Source organism: Dama dama, chromosome 33, assembly GCF_033118175.1.
Source record: "Dama dama isolate Ldn47 chromosome 33, ASM3311817v1, whole genome shotgun sequence".
Taxonomy (NCBI): Eukaryota; Metazoa; Chordata; class Mammalia; order Artiodactyla; family Cervidae; genus Dama; species Dama dama.
In genome coordinates, this window is record NC_083713.1 from 3,903,991 (window position 1) to 3,918,902 (window position 14,912).

General features: G+C 42.1%; 2 protein-coding genes and 1 non-coding gene across 3 annotated transcripts in view; 1 reads left to right on the top strand and 2 right to left on the bottom strand.

The window, feature by feature from the left end:
- Window positions 1-11,354, bottom strand: part of HERC2 (HECT and RLD domain containing E3 ubiquitin protein ligase 2) — a 238,172-nt gene extending 226,818 nt beyond the window's left edge. Inside the window, exons 1-2 of the mRNA XM_061135706.1 lie at window positions 11,208-11,354; window positions 10,293-10,393 (exon numbers count right to left, since the gene is read on the bottom strand). Of these exons, the coding sequence (XP_060991689.1) occupies window positions 10,293-10,364 (72 nt within the window). The 5' untranslated portion in view covers window positions 10,365-10,393; window positions 11,208-11,354. The remainder of the gene's footprint in view (window positions 1-10,292; window positions 10,394-11,207) is intronic.
- LOC133051170 (guanine nucleotide-binding protein G(I)/G(S)/G(O) subunit gamma-5-like) lies at window positions 8,420-9,309 on the bottom strand. The gene has a single exon (XM_061135640.1). It carries the CDS (start codon window positions 8,875-8,877, stop codon window positions 8,671-8,673), a length of 207 nt encoding a protein of 68 aa, XP_060991623.1. The 5' UTR covers window positions 8,878-9,309; the 3' UTR covers window positions 8,420-8,670.
- A 2,994-nt stretch (window positions 11,355-14,348) lies between the features above and the next one.
- LOC133051312 (U6 spliceosomal RNA) lies at window positions 14,349-14,455 on the top strand. Its single transcript, XR_009691817.1, has one exon. It is a non-coding gene; the product is annotated as a U6 spliceosomal RNA (small nuclear RNA).
- Window positions 14,456-14,912: the final 457 nt, after the last annotated feature.

Genomic DNA, 14,912 nt, shown 5'->3' on the forward strand with positions numbered 1-14,912 from the left:
CTGTGGAGACGGGTGTCTCCTAGGAGCCCACAGCTCAGTCCCACAGTACCGAAAACTGAATTCTGCCAACAAGGATGCCAGTAAAACCCTAGATGAGAATGCAAACTGGTCAGCACCCTGACTGCAGCCTGTGAGTCCTGAAGCAGAAGACCCAGCTAAGCCATAGCGGGGTTCCTGACTCACAGAGAAAAGGAGAGAGTACAGGGAGCTGTTTTAAGTTGATACGTTTTCTGGTCAGTGACTTGTTACAGAGCAACAGAAAACCAATTTGGAAAGGGACTCAGTTCTCAGAGAAGCAACAACTTTCTCTCAGCACTCATATCTGTTCATGAGACAACTGCCATAAACATACTTAAGACCAAAACATATGACTGTTGGCCAAAGTATTAACTGGCAGAGGGAGAAGTAAATACTTCCTAAAATGTGAGCCACAAACATTTAGGGCCCTGCTGTTCTAACAGGATGGAAAGGTCTGGCTCGTCTGCTGAGCTGGGCAAGAGGAGGGACCCAAGACCTGTCCCTGGGCTCAGGCCAGCCCACGTGGCCACACAGGCTGGGAATCAGACAAAGGCCAGTCTCAGCAGCCCAGGCGTGCTGTGCTCGGGCAGTCACATGCCACCTTCGGGGCTCCAGTAAGTAAATCACCACACATCCAGTCAGAACAGAGTGTCAGAGCAGTGGCCAAGGACAGAGGAAGAAACCAAAGACAGAGAAAACAGCATGGGAGCCTAAGTCAAGACAAAACGAGCATTTAAGACACTTCAGATCAAACGGGACAGATCAGATGTGAAAAACAAGGTACAGAACAGAATCAAAATGAGAGAATTAGCTCAGCCTTGACCACTGAGATTTGCACCAACTACTGAACATAAACATGGAGAGCCTCTCCCCGTGCACACACATATGCGTACACATACACATACACACACACACACACACACACATATATACTGCAAACACAAATTCAATCTTAGCAGAGGGTTCAGAGCTAGAGATTCAAACCTGGAAGTCACCAGCAAATGGGCTGCAGACCTGGAGAAGATGCCCACACCCAAGGAGGCAGGGTCCTCAGCCCTGACTGCCCACGAGGACTATCCAAGGGTGGCTGGGGTGATACAGTTACTACAGAATAGGCCGAGGAACCCAGTTTATAAGAAGACAAGAATCATCGAATCATCTTTTCTTTCTCTCATCACTTTAGTAGTGTTGGGAAGGGTGGGGGTAGGGCAGAAGCTATGTGGAAGGCAGAAACTGGGTGTCTGGAGGGACACCGCTGTAAAAGCCTCCTCGGAGCCGGGGACATGAACGCGAGTAACCACCATGCAAACCACAGTGATTCAGGAATCTGGAAGGATTCAAGGAAGGGGGAACTCTGCTAAGGCAACAAAGCAAGCTTCCCCGGAGGAGGGCTTGAAAGAGCTGGACTGTGGAAGGCAGAGACGAAGCCCCTGGGAGAGCATTCGAAGGCACCGGGAGGAAAGCACAGGATCCCAAGGAGAAAAAAACTGGGAAACAATCATGGCACTGGAGAAACAGCATCCACAAGCAATACAACTCACTTAAATTTGTCAGGTTAAGGGTATTTGTACAACAGTCTATAAATAGCTTGTTTCGGGGCTTCCTTGCTGGCTCAGTGGTAAAGAATCCTCATACAGGAGACATGGGTTTAATCCCTGACCCAGGAAGACCCGACGTCACGTGGAGCAACCAAGCCCATGCACCACAACTGCTGAGCCTGTGCTCTCGAGCCCAGAAGCAGCAGCTACTGAGTGTATCGACAGCCTGTGCTCCGAAACAAGAGAAGCCACCACAACGAGATGCCCACACACCCCAACTAGAGAGCAGATCCCACTTGCCACAACTAGAGAAAAGTCCGAGCAGCGATGAAGATCCAGCACAACCAAAAATAAATTTAAAAAGAAATATCCTGACCTTATCAGCAGCTAATTCACAAAAACGTTCCCAATGGGTAACAATACAGTTCTTAAATTTTAACTTTTTTCATAAAGAATCCAGATACCTCTAATTAGTATTATTCATTCTGAGGACCCTTTGCCAATTTGCTCTTACATATAACAGGTAAAGGCATTTTCATCCTGAAAAGAAGCCAACAAGGCAGGCAGTAGTAACAGGGCCAATTTTGAGGGACAGTAACTAAAACTTAGCAGTTGAATTACCTGACCAAGATCACCAAGGTCATCAGAGTTTGGGGGAAGAGGCCAAACTCTCCAGCTTGTTTTCTTCTCATCAATATGAACCAACAGGTGCAGTAAGGAGGCCTGGGGGAGCCACTGGAGGGGCTACAATATTTGAAAACCAAACAGAATTGGGCAGGAGGTTCTTTAAGGTATCTATTAACATGATCACTTCAGAACTGTGTGATTATGCAATATAATTCAAAATAGAATGTGCCAATGAAATAACTGGCACTTTGATTAACTTATAGTTTAGATATTAATTTTTCCTATCTTTAAAATATTTCTGAAATGTGATCTGTTCAAATATTTGCAATGACTATAAAGATATCTAGCTTTTTTCTTAGCCTTGCAGAAAAATACCTTCTAAACACCTGTTGAACACAGTATAACCTATCAATTCCAAAAAAAGAGTTAAGAACAACAAATTCTACAAAGAAACAAATTCTGGAAAAGTCACAAGGAAACATAAAGTATATCTGTTTGAAGATATCCAGGCAGCAAGGAAAAGCAAACCTAAGACCCGGGAGAGAACAACAGCCCAAGGGGCTGAAGACTGCCTCCTGAGGCACCTGCCAATTCTGCAAGCAGAGCTGAGACCAAGCAGAGCTCAGCGGAGCTGCTGAGAAGGATGGAGCCCTGGTCCTCACAGGGGAGAAGGCTGTAAGCATGCCATACCTTGACCAGAACCTCCAAGGGCCACAGGCACAGAAGTACGGGTAAAGTGCAAGCAGAGTGGCAGGAGCCCCGCTCTGAATCATCACAGCTCCATACTGCTCGACAGTAACCTGGAGTCACTAGTGTCCCTAGCTTGACAGATTCTCTCTAGAGAAGAGGTCATTATCCAGGGCCTCAAATGACCACAACAACTTTTCACATACAATACCTGGAACTCAAAAATAATAATGGGTAAGATAAGACTACATAACTAAAAAAGTGAAAAAATAAATATATAAAAATGGAAGTCAGCATAAACAAATCAAGAGCAGATCCAGAAAACAGAAACACAGACATAGACTTTGCCCTAAAAAGGAAAGCCTAAGTAATGGACTAAAGCAGTGACACGTTCCCTGGAAGGTACCAGCCCAGGGCAGTGAGGGGACATAGCAAGTTACTACAGAAGTCAGCAAATTAAGGCCCAGCTCAGAGGCCAAATCTGGCCCACAATCTGACTTTATGATTCTTGCCCCTCAAGCTAAGAGTGGCTTTTACATGTCTCAATGGTTGAAACAATCAAGAGAAGAAAAATATATTTCATGACACATGAAAATCACGACATTCAATTTCAGTATCCATAAAGTTTCTGGGGCCTACCACTACACACTTGTTTTATGTACTCTCTGTAGCTACTTCCCCATGACAACAGCAGAGGTGAGCAGTTGGTACAGACAACATATGGCCCACAGAAATACTTACAATCTGGGCCTTTACAGAACAAGTTTGCAGACTCCTGTTTTACTGCACTAGTGCCCACTCCAAAATGTGCTGCAGGCACATTCACTAGGCAGTGGGGCTCTCCACCAAAGTCTGCAAGAAGAAACCACAGAACCAGCCAAAGAGGGGAAGGAAGGGGGGAGGGAGAGATTAAAACAGCCAGTTGCCTTACCTCTCTTTACCAAGTGGAGAATGAGCTTCTGCTCTCCCCCACTTTCCAGGCTGTCACCCACAGCTCCATGGCAGGTAGCTGGGAAGCCAAAACCTACGCCCTCTTGTGTGACATTACATCTAAGTCCAGGAAGAGAAGGGTGGCCCACAGACATGCTGGGGAACCAATCCAGAGAGAAAGGAAGATGCAGTGGAGGAATCAAAAAAGATTGCACAAGGTTTGATGTGTCCAGGCAATTAAAAGATCATTAACAATTTCAACAGAGAACTAGAAACTACGGAAAAGTCCCTAATGTGGCAGTTAAGCAAACTTCCAAAACACTTCAAACTAAACATTACAACAAATGCATTTTAGGGTTTTCCCAGTGGTCCGGTGGTTAAGAATCCACCTGCCAATGCATGGGACATGGGTTCAATCCGTTCGATCCCTGTTCAGGGAAGACCCCATGTGTCATGAAGCAACCAAGCCCATGTACCACAACCACTGAGCCCGCGGAACCAGAGCCTGTGCCTACAACAGGTAGTCACCACCACGAGAAGCCCATGCGCTGTAACCAAGAGCAGCCCTGCTCGCTGCAACCAGAGAAGGCACGTGCATAGCAACAAGGGGCCAGGCCTGTCAAACAATGAATAAGTCTTTAAAACACATGCGTTTTACTAAACATAACTACACCTCAATGAAATGCAGTCATACAAAAATGTGTACATTCTAAAACAAAAAATGCAAACCTCAAATTAAAATGCCAATAAATGAGATCAGATTGGGAAGGCCTGTTCTCCCACCTGGGAAGAAGTAACTTCTTTAGTAATTACATCTCTGGTAGAAAGCCAGACCGAATATATCAAACAACTGTTTTCCAACACTGGGCAAAAGATCCAATGTGATCTGTGATTCCCGTGAAGGGCAACAATGAAGTAAGAGCCCAAGCTTAATGCCCAGAAGCAGCTTCCAGACTGTAGCACAGAAAAGAGGAACCCAAACAGAACCCAGAAGTCTTGCTGAAAGGAGGAGCAGATTGCCCCTAAGCAGGTCAAAATGACAAGAATACAGGAGAGGAAGTTGGCTGCAGAGAGAATGATTTCCGGAGCTGGACAGAGGAGCCTCCTTGAGACTCTAGCTGGGTACTGATCTGGGTATGGCTTGAGAACACCACCAAGAATGGGCAAAGCAGCACTAAGAAAGAGCAGGCAGAACCCCAATAAATAGTCACGGTCTAGGAAAAGCCTGTTTCCACCAACCAGAACAGAAAGACCTCCCAACACACCAAGCATTAGACAGAGTCCTAAGAAGGACATTGCCTTAATGAGGCAGATAAATTAGCCCAAGATTAAAGCCCAAACCAACCTTAGGCTCAATCTTTGAAAAAACCAAATTGATTCCAAGTAATTTACAAGCATATTAGACAAAACTACAGCTCTTCAAGAGAATAAAACAAAATCTAGCACAGAATAACATATTTATTTACAAAGTATTACATTCAATAAAAAAAATTAACAAGCATGCAAACATATCCCATAACCAGAGCAATAAATCAACAGAAATGATTAAATCAATCACCCGAAATAAACAAAGAAACAATAGGGGTGATGGAATTAGCAGACAAGAATGTTAACAGCTCCACTATAGAGATGTTTCATATACTGACAGAGGAAAATATGAACATGATGACAAGTAAAATGGAAGACAGAAATCAGGACTGGAATGGAACCTCTAGAGATGAAAAATAGAGGATCTAAAGTAAAAACTTCAATGCACAGGATTAACTAGGTTAGACACTGCAGAAGAGTTCTAGTCTAATCCACTATGTCTAAGCATACAACTGTTACATGCCATGTTCCCTCCTCTATAAAACTCATTTACTCTGGGTTCTATCCATAACTATAGGTCTGACACCAACCACCAGGCTTCATGTTAATCTATAGTCATTCACTCATCTAAACATCTCATCTTTAGTCTCTATTCACTTCCTCAGGAAGGACTCATGGAAACAATATCTTCTGAGCTCCTGCTCATTGATAAGTTTGTGTCCTTTTTTACCTGAAAAATAGTTTTGCTGGACCATAAAATCCTTGGCTCACATTTTCTTTTCTTAGGTGCCTTAAATATGTTACTCAGTTTTCTTCTTGTTGTAAGGCCTTGTTGTCCCCAAGTCTGATAATAAACTCATTTTTTTCCTTTATAATTATTATTAGTCTTTTCCAAGACCCAAAGCTACAAGTTAGTTCTTTAAAAAAAGACTACTATATAAATCTAACAAAACACATCCAAAATACAGAAAAGATAAAAATAACCAAACTCAAGAATAAAAAAAATGATCAATGCTACCAATTCTACAGAAATGAAAGTAAATACAAAAAGTCATTATGAAAATCTAGTAAGTTACCTTTCAACCAAGCAAATACCTCGTATTTACAACATTCTTTTTTTAATTTGGCCAAGCCATGTGGCATGTGGGACCTTAGTTCCCCAACCAGGGATTGAACCCTTGACCTCTGCATTGGAAGCACAGTGTTAACCACTAGAGCACCAGGGAAGCCCCTACAACATTCTTTTATTTCTACATGTCATCTGTCAACTGAAAAACCTAAGATTAGAATTTACCAAGATGTTCATGTTTACATTTTTTAATCTACTGGTACTTCCAAGCATAAAGTGATGAGTTTCATTTTAAACGCTAATTATTATGCTGAATCACTTTAAATTGATGATTAGAAGAAAAGAAAATTTTAATCTGAGTTGAATTACTGATATACCTAACAACTTTGATGGGCCTCAAAAGCATTATACCGAAAGAACAAAGCTAATTTCACAAGGTCACATACCACATCACATTCTCAAAATGTCAAAATTATGGAGATGGAGAACAAAGTAGTACTTGCCAGGGGTCAGAGATGGTAGAGGAAGGGTGCATACAGAGGGACAGCAGGAGGGAGATGGAGCACTTCTGGATCTCAATTTGGATGGTTACATAAATAGACACATATGACAAAATGGCACAGAACTAGGCACGCATTACACCAATGTCAGTGTCCTGGTTTTAGCACTGTACTAAAGTTACCTAAGACTGTAACACTGAGGGGGTCTGGATGACAGCATACAGTCCCTCTACTTCATTTGCAACTTCCTGTGAGTCTATTAATCTTTCAAAATGAAAAGTTTTAAAAATTGCTTCACACATATCTAATTTCATGTTTCACTTCAAAGAACCAAAAACAGAAACTGGAGGAGAATCATGGAGTACAGCTTATGCAAAAAAGAGCAGGATAATGCCATTCCTGACCCCATGCTCCAAGACACACCTTTAACCTTACATCAAGACTAGAAAGTAAGTATGCATATATCTTTCAAAAATAAAATGTTTTTAAGGGATTATGTACTATTTTTACAGTTCTTTCCCTTAATTGACTTTTTGGTTCACCAAAAAAACTACCAATCACAAGAGACAGGATTTTACTGTAAATATACAAATGGTAATGGCAGTGATTATGTAACAAATGTAACAAACACTTCTGAGCTCTCTTTTTTGTTGCTTCCTGAAGAGAATTGTGGAGGAAACTATGACAATGGAACTCCACACAACAACCAGGAAAGAGAATTGAAGAAACAAGAAGCATCATATGTGTAAAAACCAGATACATGCCTGCCATGTAACGGGCACTCCACTGGTTGCAAGGCCCCAGGCTTGAGGCATCTAAATATCTCTGATGGAGAAAGTCTAGGATTAGTGTCTATATCCTCAATAATATGTACATATTAAAACTTTTCAGTCTCCAAAAACTTTTCCTTTCAAAAATCACTAAAAACCTCAAGGGCATTTCAAATAGAAATAGCCACAGAAAATACATTTGCTAAAGCTTATGGCTAAAAAACATGTTTCTACCCCACATACTATTCATTAACCTGGTATCAATCCTGTTCCCGATACAAAAGCCCTACCTAAGGAATGGGACACTTCTCACTCCAGGTGGAAGAGACACCCCCAACTAGACAAGGGTAACACCTGTCAGCATAAGGCCTGCATCCACAGCATGTGTCTTCAGGAAGGATTCCAAAGAGTAAACTACGTCTAAGTTATTCCTTCAGTTCAGTTCAGTTCAGTCCGGTCGCTCAGTCGTGTCCGACTCTGCGACCCCACGAACCACAGCACGCCAGGCCTCCCTGTCCATCACCAACTGCTGGAGTTTACCCAAACCCATGTCCATTGATTGAGTCAGTGATGCCATCCAACCATCTCATCCTCTGTCGTCCCCTTCTCCTCCCGCCTTCAATCTTTCCCAGCATCAGGGTCTTTTCAAATTCCTTAGGGTAAAACATTCATTCCTCACACTTAATAAGCAACACTGGAAAAACTGTATAAAACCAAGATCAGCAATCACTTTTTTCACACTATTTTCACATTTTTCTCACAGCTTCAATAACCATACCACATTTCGCCTCTGATGCACAATCTAAAACCTAAGTCTTATCACTTATTCCTAGGAGTTTGGAAGACTTTTGTATAGTACTCAAATGTCTAAGAAGCACCAAACACTTTATATTACACTAAATAAATCAAAAGTAAAATGGTAAGCACTTGAAGGTATAAGTGGTATTTCCTTTAACATGTATATTTGCCTGACTCATCACTGGCACTCAACTCAACATTAAACTCATTTTGATTATACTAAGTATTTTATTGTATGCTGCCATCAGTGTATACAAAATAATTACCCTTGTGAAACAGAAAATTCAGAGGTAGACATTAAGGACTGACAAAAGTAGAAGTTTGTATAGTATAGCACGTTACAGAGAGGCTTCAAATCTGGCTTTCCTTTGAATATTCACTGGTTTATGAAAAGTGGTTCGGAAATCTTGCCAAGATTCGTCTTACTACAAAAAGGAACAGACTTTCTGGGGCCTGAAGGGATTTGTACTTGAAGATACTCCAGTCAGCAGAGGGTCATGCTGAGCATTCTGCAGACAGAGCTGTTTCAAATCTGCAGCTGCCTGGGAAACCTTCACCTGATTGAGCCCGGCCTCCAGCCGGAGCTGTTGAACCACTTTTTTCATAGCCGCGACTCTGGATGAACCAGACATGGCACACTCAAAAGGATGGCAGATACGCGGGCCGTCGGCAGGTCTCTAAACTCATTTTAGATCAAGATGCTAAAATTCATATTAAGCAGTTATTAGATTATGATTGCTAACAAAAAAGAAACTTCATGAGGTAAAGTTCTTTACTTCAATTAAGTTTTACACAAAGACAATTCTTCAAGTCAGTTTGTCTGGATGTCATAAATAAAAAAGTATTCATCTCTCACCTCCCCCAACCCTGCTGGGGAAAAAAAGTTACTACTATGCCAATTCTTAACCCAATTCTTCTTGATTTTCTTATCTAACATTATGCCATTAATAACAGTTCCATCATCCACAACACAGTTCTTAACATTTAGCTCTGCCACCAACTAATACTCAACACTTAAAAAAAATTTAGGGACTTCCTTGGGGTTCTGGTGTCTGAGACTCTGCACTCCCAATGCAGGGGGCCCTGGTCTGATCCCTGCTAAGAGAACTAGATCCCACATGTTGGAACTAAAGAGTTAACATGCCACAACTAAAAGTCCCAAATACCACAACTAAGACCCAGGGCAGTCAAACAAATAAATAAATATTAAAAAAAAAAAACTTAAGAGGGGTAATAATGCTTCACTTCAAGTGTCTAAGATTAATTGCTTACAGAATACATGACTTGCATCATACAGTTCATAAGACTGCATTTAAACAAGGTTAAGATTATTTGAGAAATACTTAAAATAGCTAACATCAGGGAAGAGAGAAAGAACACAAATACACTGCAAAATTATTTCAGCAATTTCTGAGGGCAATAGCAAGTTACAAAAGCAGTTTTTCCATTTGCAAACAAAACTAATGGAATAAAAAACAGACTATAGAAACATTACCGTTACTGTTTATTGATAATTTCTCGGAAAGTTTGCAATTATCTTAAAAAATAATATTAGAAAATCTATGGTGAACATTTTGTTTTCACATGCTTTTGATATAAAAATCTAAGCACTCCTCTTAAGAATAGTGACAAATAAAAACAAACAGCTCAACTGAACTCATCTCTCCAGAAACACAAACACAGAATCCCATAAAAATGAGTTGAGTTTCTGTATGTCACTTCTCTACCACATAATCAACTGAACATCTCAAAAAGTATCACTAATCTGTCACCAAGGTATGGCTAAGAATGATACAGACCTCTTAAAAAAAAAAGAAAAAATTTTTGTATAACTTTATCTCAAGTTTCGTGCATTTATAAATAACTGTAATTAAAAGGTAGCTACACACACTCTATGAAAAGAATAAAAAGTACATTTTGAGTTATAGAAAATAAACCTGCTTCTCTAATACGGCAGCATGCCCTTATATAACCTTAAGAAAGGGTTAACCAGAAATCTAACTATGTAGGTAGGAACCCAAGAGAAAAAAGGTTGTCAAAACCCCACCTGTATATCTGTTTTCAACCATTTGGAGTCAAGTCGAGCCTGAGCAGCCAAACAAAAAGACTCAGAAGGCATCTTTCCCGAGTTCCTCCCAGTCGCGAAACCTGCAAGCAAGGAATATTACTCAGCCATAAAAAAGAACAAAACAATGCCATTTGCAGCAACATAGATGGACCTAGAGATTCTGATGCTGAGTGAAGTTAGAGGAAGACAAATATCATATATTGCTTATATGTGTAATCTTAAATAAAGCTACAAATGAACTTATCTACAGAACCAAAATAGAGTTTATAGGTGTAGAAAATAAACTCATGAGGGGGCAGGGGTGATAAATTGGGAGACTGGGATTGAGTAGTACATATAAAATAGACAATTAATAAGGAGCTACTGTAGACCACAGGGAACGCTACTCAACATTGTAATGGCCTGTATGGGAAAAGAATCTAAAAAAAGATTGCACATATGTATATGCCTGATTCACTTTGTGTACACTGAAACTAACAGAAACAACACCATAAATCAATTATACACCACTAAAAATTTTTTTAAAAACCTGCAAGTAAAACAGAAATATTGAAGACCTAAACCTCCTCAGAATTCTACAAAGTCCCTCCCACAAGGTTTAATGCAGCAGAAAGAACAGAAAGGGAGAGGAGGCGCGCTGGGGAGAGGGGAGTGAGAGGAGGAGGGAGAAAGAGGGAGGGAGGGAGGAAAAAGCCTACTTCGAGTCCAGGTAAGAGACTCCCAGACGGGGTTCGCCCGCGTCTATACTACATGGGCAAGACCTTGAGAATGGACGGTCACTGAGACCAAATCACAATGTCATTTCCTTCCCTTAAATCCAAAAGATGAACACACAAACTGCAGGAACCCCATGTCTCCAGGACAAATGACACCAGCATGCATTATCCGCTTTACCTCAGACCGGCAACTGATGCGTGAAATAAATTAATCAAAATCCACGTCTGCAGAAAAATCCAAAACAATAATCACTTGGAAATGAAAAGACAGCCTGAGACGCGCGCCGAAGGCGGTCAGCGCAGGCCCGGGCCCAGCGGCTGTGCCAACGCCCGCCGCGGCCCGGCTTGGCCCGCCCCCGGCCCGCACCGCAGCAGCGGCCGGCCGCCCTCGCCGCACCCCCGCCTCCCGGAACGCGAAGACCGTACGGCACAGCCCCGCAGCCGCCCAGCTCCCGCGCGTGCTAACACAGACCGGCCGCCACTGGCTCCGCCGGTGCTTGCGATCCCGGCGCCTCTTGCGGCCGGAGGGGCGGGTCGACGGCTAAGGCCCACGACGCTCAGCCAATTGCATTGAGGCGTCTCCGCGGGCCCAGCCATTGGGAAATAGGAACCTCCTCGCCCCTCCTCCCGATTCTCAGGTCTCCTTGTACCCCGCTGGTCTCTTCCTTAAGCGCACCCTCTGCGGTCAGGGCCAACCCTAGACGCCGAGAGGCGGGATTTCCGCCGTATGCACGCACACACGCACGCGCTCTTAACCCGGACTTCGCACTGCGCTGTCAGAAAGCCATCCAATGTGGTGGACGTCCAAGACACCTGACTAGGACGGGAACGTGCGGCCTGGACTGACGCTGGGGCTGAAAATGAGACTGACTGGGGTCTGCAAGAGCCTCTTCCTGCTTGTCGACTGAATGCTGCTGAAACCCTGGGCAGAATACGTGGAGTACCTGGTGACAAGAGAGTCGGAAAAGGAAGCGAGAGCTTTTAGTGCCCCAACCAGTAGCTGAAAAACTAATTCTTAAGAAGTGCAAAACAAATTTATGTGCAGTATGTTCTCAGATCGTAAGCTCAGTCAGTAAGTTCAGTTGCTCAATCGTGTCTGACTCTTTCGACCCCATGAATAGCAGCATGCCAGGCCTCCCTGTCCATCACCAGCTCCCGGAGTTTACTCAAACTCACGTCCATCGAGTCGGTGATGCCATCCAGCCATCTCATCCTCTGTCGTCCCCGTCTCCTCCTGCCCCCAGTCTCTCCCAGCATCAGGGTCTTTTCCAATGAGTCAACTCTTCGCATGAGGTGGCTAAAGTATTGGAGTTTCAGCTTCAGCATCAGTCCTTCCAATAAACACCCAGGACTGATCTCCTTCAGGATGGACTGGTTGGATCTCCTTGCAGTCCAAGGGACTCTCAAGAGTCTTCAACACCACAGTTCAAAAGCATCAATTCTTCGGTGCTCAGCTTTCTTCACAGTCCAACTCTCATATCCATACATGACCACTGGAAAAACCATAGCCTTGACTAGATGGACCTTTGTTGGCAATGTAATGTCTCTGCTTTTTAATATGCTATCTAGGTTGGTCATAACTTTCCTTCCAAGGAGTAAGTGTCTCTTAATTTCATGGCTACAGTCCCAATCCGCAGTGATTTTGGAGCCCAAAAAAATAAAGTCTGACACTGTTTCCACTGTTTCCCCATCTATTTCCCATGAAGTGATGGGACCAGATGCCATGATCTTAGTTTTCAAAATGTTGAGCTTTAAGCCAATTTTTTCACTCTCCTCTTCCACTTTCATCAAGAGGCTTTTTAGTTCTTCTTCCCTTTCTGCCATAAGGGTGGTGTCATCTTCATATCTGAGGTTACTGATATTTCTCCCGGCAATCTTGATTCCAGCTTGTGCTTCATCCAGCCCAGAATTTCTCATGATGTACTCTGCATATAAGTGAAATAAACCGGGTGACAATATACAGCCTTGACTACTCCTTTTCCTGTTTGGAACCAGCCTGTTGTTCCATGTGCAGTTCTAACTGTTGCTTCCTGACCTGCATATAGATTTCTCAAGAGGCAGGTCAGGTGGTCTGGTAGGCCCATCTCTTTCAGAATTTTCCACAGTTTATTGTGATCCACACAGTCAAATCATAATGTAATTAACTCCAAATCATTAAAAGATACAGGCCATGTGATAAACCATAATGGAAAAGAATGTGAAAAAGAGTGCGTATATATATGTATATAACTCAGTCCCTTTACTGTACATCAGGAGACGCAGGAAACTCAGTTTCAACTCCTGGATTGGGAAGATACCCTGGAGGAGGAAATGGCAACCCACTCCAGTATTCTTTCGGGGAAACTGCCATGGACAGAGAAGCCTGATGGACTACAGCTACTGAGACTACACCGCAAAGCTCAGAAAATCACAGACGCAATCCAAAGTTACAGTGCTTTGAAGCTGAGATGCTGAATTTAGTTTCCAGGGAAGGAACTCCATAGTGCCATTTGCTGCTTGGGGTGCAGTCTACCTCTGTAGCAGCTCACAAGCAAAACAAATGCTAAACGGTATTTTCACTCTGCCTCTTTTTCATAAAAGCAAAAATTCTCTTTGGAATTTCTTTTGGTTAGCAAAAATGGGTAGTAATATAGGTTTTTTCATAAAAGCAATGTGGAGTAAAATGAACTTTTTGAAAAGGGGTTCCCTGTACCTGAAACAATTGTATACATACAAATTTGACAATTTATATGAAATGGGTTAATTCCATGAAAGTTGTACACTACTATACTCACTCAAAAAGAAATAGATAACCTGAATAGGACTATACCTATTAAATAAAATTCACATTTAAAAAAATCTTCCAAAAAAGAAACCTCCAGGATCAAATTATTTCATTGGTGGATTCTGGTTCTACTAAATATTTAATAAAGAAGTAACACAAGCTCTTCCAAAAAATTGAAGAGTAGTAAACATTTTCATTATATAAGCCTAACATTATCCTAATGACAAAACCAGAAAAAGGCATTACAAGAAAACTTAAAAGACCAACATGCAAGCATATTACTAGATGCAAAAAGTTTTAGACAACTTTTTGCAAATGGATTCCACCAACATACAGAAATAATAGCACAGCTTAACTAAATGGAATTTATCCCAAAAATCAAAGATTGATTTACCATCCAAATCTAAGTGTAATTCACCATGAGATGATCTCAACAGCAAAAAAAAAACAAAACAAAAAAAAGGTTTTGACAAAATCCAACATCTCACAATAAAAACTCAGGAAACTAGAAAGAGAACTCAACCTGATAATGAACACATATGAAAACCTGCCTGTGTGCTCACTTCAGCAGCACATATACTCAAATTGGAACGATAAAGAGAAGATTAGCATGGCCCCTGCACAAGGATGACAAGCAAATTCGTGAAGCGTTCCATATTTTTAAAAATAAATGACCCAGTCAAAAAGTGGGCCAAAGAACTAAACAGACATTTCTCCAAAGAAGACATACAGATAGCGAACAAACACATGAAAAGATGCTCAACATCACTCATTATTAGAGAAATGCAGATCAAAACCTCAATGAGGTACCATTACACGCCAGTCAGGTTGGCTGCTATCCAAAAGTCTACAAGCAATAAATGCTGGAGAGGGTGTGGAGAAAAGGGAACCCTCTTACACTGTTGGTGGGAATGCAGACTAGTACAGCCGCTGTGGAGAACAGTGTGGAGATTTCTTAAAAAACTGGAAATAGAACTGCCATATGACCCAGAAATCCCACTCCTGGGCATACACACCGAGGAAACCAGATCTGAAAGAGACACGTGCACCCCAATGTTCATCGCAGCACTGTTTATAATAGCCAGGACATGGAAGCAACCTAGATGCCCATCAGCAGAC